Below are 19,125 nucleotides of genomic sequence, written 5' to 3'. Positions count from 1 at the left end.
ACTGCGTGATGGATCTATTATTTTTTGATGTTATACTTCTTTAGGCGCGTTAAGAAATAATGATGCGAGTGAATTTTTACGAAATGCTCGCAACATGTAACAAAAATTGACAGGATGAAAAAAAGTCCAAGTCAAATTAAAAAAAATATATATGTGCTTTTAAATCATCTGCTTTAGTGATTGATATTGAATGCTGATCCATATATAAAAACGTTTATTTATTGTGAATATTAGTGATAGAAATTGTGTTCATAAACTTTTTCAAGTGTATTATATTTAAGTGAATTTTTATAGTGAGGTTATGTTACCTATGTATAATTTACTTGCATTGTAAAGTATTACATTATTAAATAAATTAATCAAGTTAATAAATTAGAATGAAAATTCAGCATTGTTATTGTATTTAATTATATATTAATATTTGTCGCGATTATTTAACTAAATTAAACAATTAATTTTATATTTCGTGTTTATATTAAATTTGAATACTGAGTTTTTAATGAAATTTTATAATTTGTTTGAACTTATAGTTTACAAACCGTATTTCCAGTCCTTCTATTATTATTTTATTTCCGTTCATTATTTACATGCAAAATTAAAGTTAGTTTTTTTTTACCCCAAGTAAGTATAACTTCTAACGCGCGTACATAAGTAAACGAGCCCATTTTTTGTTTGCTGTATTATAGCGATTTGAATGTTTAAAACTGACCCATAGGCGGCTATGAACCTTAAGAAACTGAACATTAAAATTTTTTGTGTAGTTTGGTTTGTTGGTTATTGGTCAGGGACGGCGTATTCCTGCACTGACCTGTAGCCGGCGTCTCTTATCGCGCGAGACCACAATTGGCGCTCGATCATACCTGGTTTTTTAAAGCGCCCTAGTGACTTAAACTACGTCACAGCTTGCCGTCCACGACAATCCCCATCCAAATCCACGATTGCTGCATACAGAGCGCACATGTTCACTGAGGTCGAGTGGAAACCGACCTCCGCGGCGCAGTCGCATCAACACCGGTTTTCCGGTGCGAGGCGTTGTGGGTTCGAGTCCCGGGAAAGACGTGGGTTTAACTTTGTGACTGTCAGAATTTGTCGCAAACAAGCCAATTTAAAAAAAAAAACTGTCAAAATGTAAAAAAAAAAAAGTGTGCGTCGAGTTTGCGTGCGACAAAAGAGAAACTTCTTGGTTATTATATTATTATGTATAGGAGAAACAATTCTTTGGCTGAGACCGCAGATAAAAAAATATACCTATATGCAAGAATGCGAGTGCTAAATCATGCTATTGCACAACTATGCTAGTGTGCAAGTATGCAAATATACAAGTAAACAAAAAAAGCAAGTATACAAGTGAACAAGAATGCAAGTCTGCAAGTCTGCAAGTATGCAATCATGCAAGTATGCAATCATGCAAGTATGCTGCGCAGTTTTAATTCTCTCCTGCCGTCTCCTCTTCTTCCGTTCCCCCCCCCCCCCTCCCAAGTAACTAACTATTTATGCTATCGGAATTTCGTAACGCTCGAAAACTGTAGCTCCCCCCCCCCCTCCCACAGCAAAGACGTTTCACTTCAATAATAAGACACAAAAGGAGGGATGGTTGTCTCGTTGGAGATTTACAAATAACTATCGGGCCAAACGTTTATAATTAAAATTTTAAGTTGTCAGATAAATCGCGCCTCCCACCAAGATGATCCGGATTCGATTCCAAGCGCCGTCGCATCCGGATTTTTCACACGTGGGAAACGTGACGGACGTTGTATAGAGTCAGAAGGATTTCTCCGGATTCTTCTGCTTCCTTCTCCTATCCATTCCGTCAGTGGCTCCATTCTCATCTTGCCACCCCCCATTGTCACTAATTACCGCGATGTCAACCGATTTATATCGACTAATGACAATAAAAAAAACTTTTTTTATTACTTACGGCCGGCAAGCAAAACCAACAATACTTAGGTATTTACTATAATGCACACTAAACACGAGACACATTAATTATATAAAAAGATCAAAGTTAAAGAGTCAGGTTTCTTATCTCAAAAATAATACTTCGACAAATTGAGATGGTTTTTTATTAATAAATTCATTCTAATTATTTTAAAGCAAGTAGAGAAGAAGGTACATTTACTAAGCCACTATTATTTAGACCCTTATTTCAACTATGGAAGATTTCGAACTTTTCTAAAAATAATATTTAATTTGGTAGAATATGAAAATTAATTCCCACAAGTGTACGTAGATTTGTTTTAAAAAATAAGGTTGTTGAAATGTAGACATGAAATTATATTTCAGTTTTATACTCGCTTTTGTTCTTTCGTGGAAACGAGGTTTATTTTACGTTTGTTCAAACGATACACTTGTTCTTCTTTTCCATCATTATTCTTAGGTAAACCGATTATTTGAAAGGAAGTCTAGACTATTTTTGCTCCAAGCGAAAAATAATACGTTGCTTCACTGAAGCCAATGGAAATTATTTAGTTAATATTTCCAGAAAAAATGGCTTACAAACAAAAAAAATATTGAAAATAAAGTTTCCTAAATGTGATGTAAAAAACTAGATTGTGTCAAATGAATTGATAATTTAAGTTATTTATTTACATAAGCTTTATCAGGCCAAATATTTTGTGCTTTTCAATTTAAAAACTTAATGTCTGTTTGGTATGATAGTGTTTTCACAAACTATTCTGATGCCAAAAATTTTAAAATTTTTTTTTTTAAAACCAATCGTTAGCGTTTTATATATCAATGTTTATTTCAATAGCAGATTTCTATATTTGTGTGGTTGAAATTTCCTGCTAAAACATTTTTAAACGAACTCGTGAATCAAGGTTCTTGCCGAAGCGCATAACTTGCAAGTGTGCCATATTTGCAAGCTGCAATCTACGAGGTATATTATACCAAGGCTAAAACAAGGGAGGAAAGGATGAAGTGGGGGGGGGGGGGGGAGATTAACGTCACGCAGAAACCGCCATATAAAAAAACCAAGGAGCAGAGAGAAAGAGAAGAGGTGGTGAAGTAAAGTGCAGCGTGGATGAATGAAGCAGAGAGTGCGTGTGGGGATGAAGTAGTGGAAGCGGAAGGACACGGGATCACACAACAACCACCCGCGCTGTGATTGGCCCCAGGCACACAACAGAGAGGGCACCACGAAAGAAAGAAAGAAAGAATGAAAAAGTAGAAAAATAAACCCGCGGAGGAGAAAAGCCCTGTACCCAGCAGGGGAATGATAAGAGCGGGTGCGCTAGTATCCCTCTCCCCTCCCCTCCCCTACCCCCTGGGTAAAACCCTCCATGTTATTGAGCGACCAAACCGTGGGGGGGGGGGGGGAGGGGGGATCATTTTGGTGCGTGCCCCGCTGGGCAAAACATCCACGAGTTCGAACCAGCCTTCGCCAAGGGTGCGGGATGAAGCAGTCTCCGGCCAAAAAATCCCGAAGTACCAACCCTTAAACCCAAAAATTGAAAAAAACAAAGTCTGTAATCTTCACCCTTGAAAGGGGGGGGGGGGGAAGGCGGAGATATTTAAACAGGAGCGCCGTCGGGACTTGGTGACAGTGATACTTGTCTACTTTTATTTCTAAATAAAAAAAAAAATCAAGGGTGAGTGGCCGCTACGCGCGCTAAAAGTGAAATTTCACAGATGAGGGGAAAAAAAAACAGGACTTTTTAGGGTACTCTAATGTATGAAACACGAGTAATAATGCTTTAAAAATTAAAGCTTTATTTACTAGTGTCTGTCCATGTGTTCAATGAAATCTAAGAATTGCTTAATTAATGAGTTACGATAGCTAATGCAAACACACGATTCAAACTCAGAGATAAGAGTTCAGAGTTGCGAATTACGAGTTTCTAAAGCTTACAAAAGTATGAAAAAAAGTATGTAAAATTTATGCGTAATTATGTAAACGTTTACAAAAGCATTCGAAAGTTGAAAGAAATCGTCCGTTGTTTCTGCCATCTGTAACAGATGGGAAGATGTTTCAATTTAAATTTTTTTTTTTAAGCCCCGCGTAATCCAGCTATTATCGTTATATACGGTATACACTTTAACTCAATTACCTACTCACTACGGGATGAAAAAAAAAATTCATTAAATTTTTTTTTTATTTTTAATTTTAGTTTTGTGTGTATGCATTTTCAAGCGTGAGTAACATGTTGATATTTCTGCTTGTTAGGATTGTCTTTTATTTTTAACTTTCCTGTTTGCACATCAAGCTGACTGAGTCGGATGAGCACGCTTTTATTTTGTAGCGTTAACCGCAGCTGTTTTCATCAGCACGAACGCCGCAGAACAAATTATGGCACATCATCTTGGATGATATCACAGTTAGTTCTAAGGTTAAAAGTTCGCTGGTAGGAAGCGCTAGTGTCACATTCTGACGTCGAGTCACTTTGGATTACCTACATCTAAGTTCGTTTGGCAGGTAGGGCTAGTGTCGTGTGCGTTTTTATCCGGCATGTTGGATGACGTCATGTCTACCAGTGACATGCCCATCCAGCTGCCATTTTCTACCCCCAGGGGTTGGCAGACCGCGGCTCGCGAGCCGCATGCGGCTCTTGTTCATAGGATTGTGCGGCTCTACAACTCACTGCGCTGCCACAACACACAAAAAAAAATTGTCGAACAAATTCAAACGGTCCAATCACAAGGCATGTCCTCGACCTGCGCTCGAAGCCTACCACCGCACCGCCCCGCCCCCGCGCTCAACCATATAGCTTTTTAAATTGAAATAATTAATTAATTAAAATAATTTAGGTTTTCTTATTTAATTTTTAGAGCTCTGCTAATAACTACCATAATTTTTATTACATTTAAGTGTTGTTTGTTCTAAGTAGTCTTTATTTTTAAGACTTTATGTTCAATTTGTGAATGACATATTTTGATTTTATCTCTTTTTTTATCGTCTTAAAAATGTCACGTAGATATATGTAGAAAAAATACATGTTGCGGCTCCCTAAAAAATTGAGAACCTGTTTACTTATTAATATTTGGCTCATCTCACTTGAGAGTCTGCTGACCCCTGGTTAAGAGCAATGTCAGTTTTGACTTTTGATGGAAGGATACAAATTTGTACTCAAATAAGAAACCATGTAGGGCTATGTAGTGAATCTCACTCGGACTTGAGTCAAGCATTTCTGACTGTTGTGCACTCATTAAGAAAATTAAATTTTATTTAATTTAGCTTATGACTAATTTTTATCGTTACGGTGATACAGGGGAGCCTCACATACCAAACTTAACCTACCTCACACCTGAAGACCTCTCGCAAACACACATACACGTCCATGCATTACCTGGGATCCGAATCCAGAAAACAGCTCTGCACCGGAGTTGGTGGAGGTCGTTAATGAGAATGAAGGCGAGCATGATTTTTTCGGTCGGATAAGTCAAGGAGATGACATCATCAGAACGACGAGCCTAACGAAAAGGAACGCAGCGAAAAGAAGCGTTGCGGAAAGTGGTACGATCAGGAATAGAGTGGCGTGGCTGCGTTGCTGCTCGGGCGCCATGTTCGTTCCACTCGCACTTCTATGGCGACACCGAGCAATTGGGCGCGGCGCGGCGATTTTCAGGTTTATATAAATTTCGAAAACACGTAAATTAGTTGTAATTTTACTGTATTGGTATTATCACGCAAATGCCCCTCGAATCGCGAATTAATGTATCACACTTTAGCTGTCAAGTAACTTAAAAATAAAAATAAAAACTAAGACGAAAGCACCAGCGCTTCCTTCAGCGCCGCTAGTGAGCTGACATAGAACTACAACCAGTCTGTGAAGTTTTACTTCTAACGCGCCTGGAGGCCACGCCCCCCCTTCCCCCCCTCCTCGTTCCAACTGTGTAATTCACGCGTACTCAGGTAATTTTGGCAGAGTGCTTTCCTCGCTTACAATCCAATCTAGTTGTTACCCCTACAAGCCTCCTATTCACTCAATCTCTCGGTTTACGGTCGAATTGATATATTGTTACGTATTTTGCTGCCTATACGCGTTTTTCGCATTTCAACGATTTATTTCTGTCTCTCTCCCCCCCTCCCCCCTCCTGAAGATAAAAATAACTGAAACAGTAGGCCATTTTACGTTGTACTCTTTGATGCAATAGATTTTTTTTTTAATTCGTTGGTACTACGGTTACACCACCATTCATTTAATTCTCCAAAAGAGTTTTCGCGCTATTTAATTCCTGGCTGCCGAATATTTAGCATTATGGTCGATAACTTTATGATTACAGAACAGTTCAGTACAACAATGATCCAAGCAAGAAAATTTGTAGGTTAGTGCGAGAAACAGGAAAAAGAAGCAATTTTCTCATATCACTATGGTGTTCTACGAATACACAGCGGGGTCTTATCTGGGGGAGGAGGTTTAGTGTTTGGGGGGGGGGGGGGGTGGGGTGGGGGGGGGGGGGGGGTTATGAAATATTTTCCAGAGAACAGGGCAATTCGAAAGACGTCCCCAGAATTTTTTTAAAATTATCTCTGTACAAAAACGTTTTTAAGCCAACCTGGAACTTAAATTTAAAGAAAGTTTGACTAATTTATCTTAAACTTTGGTATTCTTACTAAAATTTTAATAAATTGATTTAACATTACATAACTGAAATAGGCCTACAATTTCTTGACAAATATAGTTATAGCAGTTGCAAAGCTATAAGGTGCATTAAGATATCCTACAATGTCCATACATAAAAAGTTTAACAACTGTTGGTGGGTTTGTAACAAATAATACATACGAAAGCGTGTTCGGCCCAAAAACTCGTCCCCAAACGGAAATATTTTTAACTTTTACAAAAACTCCTTTGGAAACCAGTTGCCATGAAATAGTTTGTAATACTACAATAAATATATTGCAACGGTGTACAACACAAGGCTATGGTTATTTTTACATGTAAGAAATACGCTTTTTTCGAGATAATACTGAGTATTTCATACGAAAATCGGTGCATAATATTTTATTTTAATTGATGTTTCATTCAAGCATTATTTTTTGTCAAACTATGGAAAAGTTGATCAATATTCAACAATTTTACTTTAGTTTGTTTTATTGTGCTTACTTATATGCGCAGTTAATACTGGAAAGCTATTCAGGGAACGTTTTTCAAATAATTTTAACCATTGGAGGTACTGGGACAACACGAAGCATTAAATGCCCGGGTAAAATAATCCGGAACTAGTATTACTGCAAGCACTATTTTGTAGTGATATAGTTGTTTCCATGTAAAAGAACAACAAAAAAAATTATCTCTAATTTCACATGAATATTTATATTTTAAATTCGTTAAAAATATTTCAAGAATACGGCTGTACTGGTGTTCTTTTATTATTTTGTGGGTTATTTTTATTACATATATATATATAATTTTTTTAATAAATTAAAATTTCGTAACCTTGAAATGCAATCTCATTGATTGCCATTTTTACGTTTCCTTGTATTGTGGAAGCAGCAGAGACGCGATAGTGAAAAATTACAGTGCATCGTCTGGTAACCGCGGCAGTTCCACGTGACGCGTCGTCGTCGCGTCGGTGTCTGTAGTGACCTCGAAGCGCCGCCACCAAATAACGGGCGGTAAACATCCGCGAGGTAGTGACCCAACAGGCGCTGCCGGAACTGACCAGAAAAGGACGGAGAGGGAAAAGATAGGGGGGAGAGAGAGAGGTGATATTACGCCCCGGAGGCAGGAGTGCCCGGTCGTTATGAGGGTCCTACTTGTTAACGCCGGGCTAGTCCCGGCGGCAATCACAGGCGCGAGGCAGATGGGCGACCCCCCTCCCTGTAAACCCTCCATACCCCCAGCGTCGAAAATGCTCCTCTTTGCCACATCTGCGTCCTCACGCGACGGCATTTCCCATACAAAATGCGTTCTTTTTTTGTTTTGGATACGATCACAGAATTTTTTACTTATTATTTATTATTTATTTTTTGCTCTATTCACAGCCAAACAGAGCTCATAAAAGTTTGCAATTCCACTTCGAAAACGATGATAAGTGTTACGAACGCGGACAGGACCGCGATGCGTGTCAGGTTCGGAGCTGGCTGGCGTGCCTCGCTCGGCCACCACCGACGTCACGCGCCGTCCACCGACGTAAGGCATGCCACGCGTGCCTGGTCGGATCACGAAGATCATCGCTGACCCCCTCCCCCTTTCCTAGGGAACGCACGCGGAAACTCGCGGAACTCTCCAAACTCTCGGAACTCCCGCGGAATGTGGCGTCGTCGCTTATATATCCCCATGGCGTCCTTCTCGAAGGGATGAGAAGGGAGATGAGAGCGGTTGTAACGTGTTGCGTCATCCCGGGCCGACCCGACGCCCGAAAAGTCCAGAAAGGCGGTGTTTATTCGCGCCACTCCGCGCGGCGGCCCTGCGGAATTCCCAAGGCCGATCAGCGATATATAACAGCGCCGAGGAAGGACGACATGGAGGAAGAGGGGCAGGGTGGTGAGGTCAAGCGGCGCTGATGCGCGCATGACGTCAGTGGCCGTGTGATAAGCCCCGGGCCAGACTACCGCTGGAGGCCCCACTCAGGTATGTGGTAAGAGTCGCGGCTCTGCTTCCCAGTTCGCAATACTGCCCATATTTCCAGGTGGCAAACATGCCGTAACGATTGGGGCGCTCGATTTCAAGATGGCTTCCGTAACGAAAATTGCAACACTCTGGGATTTGGACGTTCGATTTCAAGATGGCAGATTCAATATTGCGACTGAGGTCAAAGTTCAAGGTCAAGGGTCAATGTCACAGTTCGAGGTCAAAGTCATCCAAGATGATGGCCGCCGTGAAGTCATGCTAGTTGGTCATTGAACCCATCGTCATCTTCACCGTGGGCCCTGTCTTCATCTTCCTTTATTCCTCACTACTATTGTGAGTGTATCTTTTCTGCCGCACCTAACTAATCTTGTTATTGGAAACAAAGTATAAAGTAACGAGGTAAAGGAAGGTAATTTGTCAACTGGAAACTTATTTGTAAAACACTCGTGATCCATCGGTAGTCTCTACTCGACTGCCCTAGATAAAGCACGAGGCATAATCAACCACAAATTTCAACACTCAAGATATCAATATGTCACTTAAATAACAATATTTTCTAGATACACACAAAAAAGTTGTAATTTAATTTCAACCATATAGAAGTAAAATTTTCATATACAAAGGCCTACAACTCCATTCCCCAAAGAAATGTATTTAAAAAAAATGAAAACATTAAACTACTATCTTGAAAGTATTATTTTGGCTAAAAACATATGTCCAAAAATACTACGTTGAAATTGTTAAAACTAGCGAAGAAACCTGTAAATAAATGAAGTTGGAACATATGAATGGACAACTTGCTCTCATGAAAACATATATATTTGTGACGTACTCACCTTCCACGTAGAAGTAGGTGGACACGTTCTTGAGGTTGTCCAGCAGCGGGCTGACGGTGTCGATGACCAGCGTGCGCAGGTGGTTGTCCCTGAGGTCCAGGTGGTGGAGGCTGGGCGTGTGCGCGAACACCGACCCCCCCAGCACGGCCAGGCGGTTCTCGGCGATGGACAGCCTCCCCAGCTTGCGCAGCCCGGCGAAGGCGCGCTCGCCCACCGCCTCCAGCCCGTTCAGGTCCACGTCGATCTCCTCCAGGTTGGGCATCTCGGCGAACACGTAGTCGCCGAGCAGCGAGATGTGGTTCTGGTGCAGGTCGAGCCGCGCCAGCGAGCGCAGGCCGGCGAAGGTGTCGCGCGACACGGCCGTCAGCTGGTTGTCGCACAGCTCGAGCTCCTCGAGGCGGCGCAGGTGCGCGAACGCCTTGTCGTGCACCACGCTGAGGTTGTTGCGCGCGATGTAGAGCTTGCGCAGCTCCGGCAGCGCGACGAACACGCCGCGCGGGATCTCGGCGATGCGGTTCTCGTCGAGCGACGCGACGGCCAGCGCGGGCAGGCGCGCCACCGAGTGCGGCCTCAGCGTCACGATGGAGCAGCGCGACAGGGACAGCTCCCGCAAGGAGGTGAGGTTGGCGAACGCGTGCGGCGCCAGCTCCGGGATGTTGGCGTACTTGACGTCCAGCACGCGCAGCTTGGGCAGGTGCGTGAGCGCGCGCGTCGGCACGAACCACAGCCGGCTGTCGGGCCGGCTGTTGAACATGAGCTTCTCGAGGGAGGGCTGCGTGCGGAACACGTCCCACACGGGGTCGTCGGGGTCCTCGGCGCGCAGCGTCCAGCACGTGGACTCGGTGGCGTTGCGCGGCTCCGGCGTGTTGCAGTAGCAGTACACGTTGAACTCGGACTGCAGGTCGCAGATGTTCTCCTCCGGCGGCGCCGGGCTGGGGTCCTTCTCCTTGCGGCGCGCCTTGTCCTTGCGCGCCTTGGCGCCGCCGGCGCCTGCCGCGGCCAGGAGCAGCAGCGCGAGCAGCCCCCACCTCGCCATGCTCCTGCAACAGCGGCAGCCGGCCCTCTCTCACACACTGACACTACCTTAGTACAACACACCGCACACATGAACCACGATTCTACAGATGATACTGAGTATTCATTACTAGAGACCCGGACATTTCGCTGATTCATTTAGTCGCAAGCTAGAATGCAAACCTTCGCACTCTCGCACAGGGCCGGTGCAAGGTAAATTGCCGCCCTAGGCGAAAAACCTTAATGTCCCCCCCCCCCCCCTCCCCAACCCGCCGGACACACGAAATTTTTTTTTTCCTTGCATCAAAATACATCACGTAAGCCTAAGATTTTGTCAACAATCAAATGTAAGCAGGCTTGTGTTTTTTTTACTTTTTTACTTATTACAAATCATAAACAGGACACCGTGGACTTTAAATAATTACTTATATCAATATTAACATTCCAAACTGTTACAAAAATCCATTTATATCTAGTTTCAATAATAGTTAAACACATTATATCAGCTGTTATGTGTCGTGCTGCGCCGCCCCCAGCTACTTGGCGCCCTAGGCGGTTGCCTAGTTCGCCTATATAGACGCGCCGGCCCTGCTCTTGCACTGCGTTCATGATTGGCACGCAGTTGTTTGGACACGCCCGTCTACGACCGTGAGCCAATGATGCCCAGCTAGGAGAGAAGTTAGCGAATCAGGTAGTGCCAAATAACAAGGATAAAAATATTCCCGCTAAGAAATCGACCAATGGGAAAGTAAACATGGGTCGAGCACACCTATAACTTTGAATTCTATCCTGAGGCCAGAAGAATCCGCGAAATTTCCGGGTCTCTATTCATTACGTATATTTGCGAACAATTTTTTTTTAAAAATTTATGATCCATTCAAGCATAATACTTTAACCACGGAAGGATAATAGAACATTCAATAATATGACTTTATTTTGCTATATCATGTTTTGTCTGTTTGTACGAAATTCTCCACCTCATAAACTGCTACAGTTTTGGATAATAATCACAGTATTTATCTAGTCTGTACGTAATTGTGGTATCTCAAACGATTCCAAAGATACGAAGATAGTTATACACCGAAAATTGATTTCCTTAAAGCACTACAACAAGGAGAACATGTTTTCATACCGAGGAGTCCAATTATATCTATGAACTACTTATTTCGCTTAAAATGATTACGATTTACCGTTAATTTATATTTTTCAATGACAAACATGCACACGGTTAGATATTTTCCACAGTAGGTGTATAATGTTTAGGTATATATATGGCGTCGCTGTGGTTTTTTTTCTCGATTATCTGTTCAATATCAATGTTGGGTTCCTCTGTTTGTCGCTGTATGAACTAATGTCTTTTTAAAATCTGTATTTACTGTTATAGTTGCAACTGTCTTGTCGTTTTCAGCCCACTGTTTTCGACTGTGATTTGATGTTTTTATGAATAATTCCTTCCACATATTGCTCTGTGCTGTCTCTGAATTTAACATTTTACATCGCCTTATTTTGGCTTGTTTTACAGGTGTTTATGTTTCATAATTTTTGTCCTTTAGTGAGGTTTCTCCACGACACATAATTTAAACCAGCAAAAGCGTTGGTCCAAAAATTTTTTTATATCAATTTTCCCCATTTCAAGAAAGAATTATTCTAAGACAATTCAACGAATATGCAAGAAATGTAAGGCACGCATATTATTAAATAGTAACGTCCATATTTTATATTTATATAACCCGTGTAAATGGATCTGTCCACATGAACGAAAACACGAGCACAGCTAGTAACAAACAAAAACAGTGAACTTCAATCACTAAAAGGAAGTGCCGAAATTTGCACGTTCAAGTGAATCAGTTTTAACAGATTTGCAACGAATTTACACTGGTTTTGGAGCATTCTCCACTGTGCTACTACACGTATAGAGTGCAGGGTCACGACTCGATGTTCTTGAACTCGAGTGCCACCAGGGAGTTGTGCTCGAAACTGCGACTCTCACCACACGAACGCAGCAGCAGAGGAATCACCATGCTGCATTTAACACGCTCCAACGTCAAGGGAAGATTTTCAGAAGACGCAAAAATCCTGGGTAGACCTGGAAGGTGAATATTATTTTTCTTTTGGCTGATGGCTCAGACTGACAGGTGTTTAAATACAGCTTCAATCAGCTCCGTTCAATGGCGCGCGTAAACATCCTTCAATCAAAATTGCTATCGATCCCCGTCAATCGACGGAAAAATCGTCTCCTATTCGATCAAATTATTTTTTTTTCGATGAGCATACCATCGACAATATTATTGACCGTCAAGGCACCCTTTTAGATAGTGTACAATTGACGAAATCTGGAGTGGAAACGGACGGATGGATGGATGAATGTATCAGGGCTTAGAGGTAGGCATATAAGAAAAAACGATAACGGTAATGACAGGAGGATGTAAGACTGAGAGAATGAATGGGCGAGGGAAATCGGGAATCTCCCGAAAAAAAAAAAAAAAACACCGGTTCACGGTAACGTCCACCACATTATCCATGTTTGGACTTGTAAATATTGTGTGTAATTTAGTGTATAGTGTTTGAAACATTTGAATTTTGAACATCCCGGGCTGCTTGCTAGCAGCGCCAAGTTTTTCAAGTTGGCTGCCTGCCGAGATGGGTAGCCCTGCAGCTTCCGGAAACGAAGCAACAGTTGTTGTTGAACCATCATGGCGGTAAGTTGTGCTATCGTGCACGCTTGCTGCCAATCGAGTTGTTTGCAAGTGCATCATAATTAATTGTGTCGTTTTTATCTGGATTTTACAGTCTCGTACGTCTCTAGACAAAACAATCCATTTGTGAAAAAAGGATCATGGGTTTGACCTCGCCAAGATGGAGAAGACGCAGAAAGCGTGGGCAGCATTAAGCGACAGAATTCCCACCGGGTCCAGCGGGACAACATCCTCCATGTTTAACGTTTGTTAACAAACAAACAACTTCCACCCCACCAGGAATGGAACCCGGGTCGCCTGGACTGGATCAAAGCTACCTCAACACTCGGAAACAACGCGGCATCCCCGAAGATATTACTCCACTAGATCACTCGAAACATATCCCGTGCATGTTGGGAGGCGAAGAAGGTTTGAGAACGGGAGTAAACTGAGGGGTGAAAAAAAAATTGGTTGTCTGTAAAGTCGGTTTACTGACGATAGTTTAAAGTGACAACGTCATAACAAAACATTGATGAAACGATTGCATACTGTTATGAATAAAATTTAATCATTTTAATTTTAATAATAAAATGAAAAAACTTGAAATTATACTAGTAATCAGATTTTTAAAATGCAAGAATAATTAACCTTTATTGCCGAAATTCTTGTTGTAATAAGCAAAGAAAACCACATTAACTTTTCACTTCACTTTATAAACAGTCGACGAAACAGTTCACGTGTAGATGACTTGTAATTAGTTTTAAATAAACTGTAATCAAATATCTATCATCAATTATATGAATCACCATAATTTTTTAGTCAATTGTAACATAACCTATTATTACTGCACTCGCCGACAGCGTAACGGAACACAGCGTAACGGAACAATGAGCGTAACGGGACACAGCGTAACGGAACAATGTGCGTAACGGGACACTTTTTCGTGCGTGCAGTCGGCGTTCATCGATTTATTAGACGTCACGTCAAAAAAAAGTGAGCGAGTCTTTCAGTATTTGCCAGAGATGCGGAAAATCTAACCTCGGTAGCGAGAAAATTTAATGGGTTCTGATGTTGAAAATACACTTTATAGTACGAAGCTCAACATGAAATTGAACGTAGAATTCTTTAAAATGATGCCGAGCGTGATAAATATGTACGCAAATTTTGTTTTCAACTACACATTTCTGGACGCGAATCACACGTAGTTCCCGCACCCGACGCTACTTCGTCTATAGAATCAACCGATTTGCCGAGCGAAATTTTAAATTATATTCTGAAACGGCTCCGATTAAAGCAAAAAAAAAAGATTTTTTTTTTGAAATCTCAGCTTTGGTACCTGATTTTCGACAAGTATAGTTGTATTTAAATACTGCCTCCATCTTGTCAAAATCCACTAAACAGTCAATACTACAAAGTTTCCCTTTGTCTTTGTGAGTACTTGGTTCTCGCGATCCGCCACAGTTGGCAGCACCGTGGCTACACGTTTCCGAGTTCCACGTGATCACCGAGAGCTAAGATGTTAAAACATCAAAAAGTGATAAAAAAAAAAAGGGGGGGTTGGATGGAGGTGTCCAGAGCAACGCGATTAAAAAAAAAAAAAAGAACCCGGCAATTTCCCAACCCCCTCTTTCGGAGCTCCTGACCAAACCAATCCCGGATGGTCCGAGCCCCCGAAGGCCGCGCGCTAATAGCGGCCGCCGCCGACTAACGAAGGCTCGGGCAGGCGAGCGCGGGACGGGGCTGGGTAATTGGTGAAAGAGAGCGATAAGGGCTGCAGCGGCGAAGGGGTGAAAGGTGGGAAGGGGGGGAGGAGGAGGTTATCGGGCGAACAGCGAAGCAGCGGCTCATCAGCTCCGGGCGGTACGTCAGCTCCGGGGGAATGACTCCGACCCTGTTCTCGTCGGTGCAGGATGTACTCAGCCCTCGCGTCACGAACGTTACTGCCCTTTCTTTCTTTATTTTTTTCTTTCTTTCCTCCTGGAAGCTGCGTCTAGGATCACAGTGCGCGAGCAGGCGGAAAGGATCCCTGACTTCCACGGAGCAACTGGGATTAAAGCGTGTGTGTCCCGTGTGCCGGGTCATCATTGTGTAATTACGCGCCATAAGGTTCAAACTTGCCGACTTTTTGAATGGTTTAAATTTCATAAAAAGAAAATACATATCGCATACTGTTTGCATAATTAGATGGTAAAGTTTCATTTTTAACTTTTTTTTTCTGCAGTGTGGATAAGAAGAATTTAATGTAATATAAAACTGTAATTTTTAATGTTTAAAGTCAATTTTAGTGACTGCTATGTGGCGTGGTAAAGTCTCTTTCAGAAAAAAAAATTATATATATATATTTTTTTACCTGGCCTTTTAAAAATCATCAGAATGTTTATGATTTTAAAAGGTTACACAAAATTAAATATATATTTTTAAAATAATTTAATTTTATACCACGCAGTAGCCAGCATTGCCTTCAAACTAAATAAAATTTTAAAAAATTCAGTTACTTATTTTATTTGGTTTTTCTTATCGCTACTGCACAAAAAGCTTAAAAATTCAACTTTGCTAGTTAATTATGGGAAAAGTATGTGCTATATATAAATATAATTTTGTTGATGTTTGGCCACTCAAAAGTCTACAAGTTTAACCGAGTTAAACGTCAAAATAAAAAAATGACCTGGAACGGGACACACCCTTAAAGAAGTTGGGGAATATGACTACTTTGGGGCCGTTATCGCATGCTCTTTTTTTTAAGTGAGACTTTATTTTTACAGCCTGTAGAGTAATGTCAGAATCACAGGGCAATAAAAGCAAACATGTAAACGGAGTTAACGCGTGTAACGTATGTAACGTACGTAACGAATATTACTCGATGGTGCTTTTTTTAAAAAAATATTTTAAATTGAAACATCTTACAGCCGCTTACAGATGGCAGGAGCAGTGCATAATTTCGTATACTTTACAATACTTTTGTAAAAGTTTAATTACTTTCTCATACTCTTGCAACTTGTTATTCGCAACTCTGAACTCCCCACTCAGTGGTTTTTTGGTGTTCGGATAATTGTGACGATTTGTATAGAAATTTTCAGGAGGGTTTGCTTATCATATTTTAGTAATCATAAACCCATTTACTCACTCCTAGATTACATCGAAGACATGGACTTACACACCAGTAATAAGGGTGTATTTTCAATGCATGATCACGCGTGTTTTAAAAATTATTGTACCCTAAAAATTTCCTATTCCTATTATCTGTGAAGTTTCCCTTCTAACGCGCGTGGTGTACACGCACCGATGATTTTTTTTTTTTAGTCACAGTGTCGAGTCCCACGCAGACTGAACTTGACACCCAAAGCCGACGAGCTTGCAAATTAACATCACTGGCAAACCTCAACTTGTCTCAAGTTTCACAGTTCACAAGAGTAATTGACAGTTGTATCCAATTCCAAAACGTCAATTGCAAAGCAAACACAGTATGTTTGTGTGCGAATACTATTGTCGGTACAAGAGCGGAAGGATACGCAGAACATTTGTACTATTTCTGAGACTAATTACATGTCGCAGACTATAAGATACATCTTTTGGCGAAACAAGCTCCGAAGCTGAGAAATGAAACGGCGTGATCAGGTGACCGTTAAGCTCGAAAGTTAGTACCTACGTGTAAACCGAGTGTATTCTACTATCTTGTTGCCTTAGTGACAATTATCTAGTTATATCAGGCTGAGATGGACATATTTTAATGTTTGCTTGTTTGCAATAACTAATTGCATAGATCTGGTTGTAGAGTTTATTTACTTATACACACATTTATGTGAAAAAAAAAACATAACAATTATTAAAACGCCCCTACGCCTTTCACAAAAATTATATCGGTTTGATATCAGGCTAACTCCAGAGTTCCCATACTCTAACGTGTCAAATCCTTAAATTTCCTCTGTCCCACTTAAGACATTATTATCGAAACACATTACAACATACATAGGACACAATATGATGAATCATAATAAAATGTTTTCCTACACATTACTTAGTTTGCAAGTATATAATTTATATCAAATTTATGTAACCATTTATGTCAGTCTTAAAAACAAAACGAACATATTAGTTGGATAAAATTAGGAAGAGATACATTATTGATTGTGATCAATCGAAAGACTATTTATATTTATTTGTGCTTAAAGTTAATACCCACTTTCTTTGAAAGTATTTACGTTTAAATAATGTTTGTAAACTTATAACGGCACACGAATTGATAATTAAATTACATACAGGATTTAAGATATTTCGATACAACATAGTCAATTTTTTTTGTAAATGGAACAGAAATATTCATGTAATATTACAGCTATATGTAAATTTGCACATTTAAATGAAAACAACTGTATCACTACAAAAAGAGTCTGCAATAATATTGGGTTCGCATTCTTACCCGGCCATTTATGCTCTGTGTTGTTCCAATGTCTTCAATAGTCGTAGTTATTTGTAAACCGTTCTCTGAATAGCTTTCCTGGTATTAACTGCACACATTAATAAGCATAATAAAAAAAATTGGTTGTCTGTAAAGTCGGTTTACGGAAGATAGTTTAACGTGACAACGTCATAACAAAACATTGATGAAATGCTTGACGCAGAAGAAAATGAAATATCATATTCGGCCTGAGACTGAGCCGTAAAAGGTTTTTGCAACCAAACCATTTAGGCATTAAATATATTATATTCTTTGAGGAAGAAATTTTTTTTAAATTTTTCTATCTTTTGTATGATTAAATCTATCTCTGCATACTTTTATAAATAAAATTGAATCATTTTTATTGAATTATGACTATTTTGTATGGATACAAATAAGGAGTGAACTGAAATCTACAATTTAATTGATAAATTTACTTTTATTTGCATTCATTAATTCAAATATATTTATTAATTTTGTAGTGTCGCGCGCCGTATTTATTTTTACAAGTACAAAAATGAAAGTATCGCACCGGCCAGAATTCGATCCGTCAACCTTTGGATTCGTAGCCAGCAATGCTAACCGCACGGCCACGAGGTCATATTGGAAACAATTATTTCAGATGTTATACTTATATATTTATAAAAAATTTGTTTTGTGTGGAAGTTTAAAAAACGTATGTAGTCCGCCATGGTTATTTCTTATAGTGGTAGGCGTGAAATTAATAACCGTACCGATTGTGCTGAAAATCAGTGGACGATCGTTAAATTACATAATGCTAATAATTCAAACGACGAAAACATGATTGAAAAGTCAAATCGATGGTTGTTCCAATCGAGTGGAAGAGAGATGCCACGCATGCGTACAATGAGCATAACAGGACACATCCGTAGTGGAACATCCGTAGTGGGACAATGTGCGTTACGGGACACTTTTTCGTGCGTGCAGCCGGCGTTCATCGATTTATTAGACGTTGTCACGTCAAAAAACAAGATTAAAATCCTGTTATTTAATATAAGATTATCTTTTCCATGGTTAACAAAATTATGTGTGAATTAAACAATTAAAATATAAAATTATGCGCCAATTATCGTAAGAATTACTGAGTATTATCTAAAAAAAAAAATTGGTTGTCTGTAAAGTCGGTTTACGGACGATAGTTTAACGTGACGTCATAACAAAACATTGATGAAATAATTTCATACTTTTATGAATAAAATTGAATCATTTTTATTTTAATAATAAAAGAATAAATACTTGAAATTATACTAGTAATCAGATTTTTAAAATGCAAGAATAATTAAACTTTATTGCCGAAATTGTTGTTGTAATAAGCAATGAAAACCACATTTACTTTTCGTTTAAATATAATTATGAACAAGTGTTCATATAAATAAACCTGTAATCAAATATCTAACATAAACTTTTATTACTGCACTCGCAGACAGATGCTTCTTTTTTAATAATAAAAGAATAAATACTTGAAATTATACTAGTAATCAGATTTTTAAAATGTAAGAATAATTAACCTTAATTGCCGAAATTGTTGTAATAAGCAATGAAAACCACAGATTAACATTCGTCAAGAATATTTTACTTTTTTATGTCTTTTAGTGCTCCAAATGATATGCAATTGTGGCCCCGGCCACGA

The 19,125-nt window shown here is 40.0% G+C and overlaps 1 protein-coding gene across 2 annotated transcripts in view; it reads right to left on the bottom strand.

Annotated features, from left to right (window-relative positions):
• The window catches only part of LOC134528214 (connectin-like), a 903,159-nt gene that overhangs the window by 195,057 nt on the left and 688,977 nt on the right, over window positions 1–19,125 (bottom strand). For both annotated transcript variants that reach the window (XM_063361630.1, XM_063361629.1), the window contains one exon: window positions 9,351–10,390. In XM_063361630.1, coding sequence (XP_063217700.1) covers window positions 9,351–10,386 — 1,036 coding nt within the window. In that variant the 5' untranslated portion in view covers window positions 10,387–10,390. The remainder of the gene's footprint in view (window positions 1–9,350; window positions 10,391–19,125) is intronic.

The sequence above is a fragment of the Bacillus rossius genome, chromosome 1 (assembly GCF_032445375.1).
Source record: "Bacillus rossius redtenbacheri isolate Brsri chromosome 1, Brsri_v3, whole genome shotgun sequence".
NCBI lineage: Eukaryota > Metazoa > Arthropoda > Insecta > Phasmatodea > Bacillidae > Bacillus > Bacillus rossius.
Note: the sequence above shows the minus strand (reverse complement) of the source record. Positions and strands in the feature narration are given on the sequence as shown.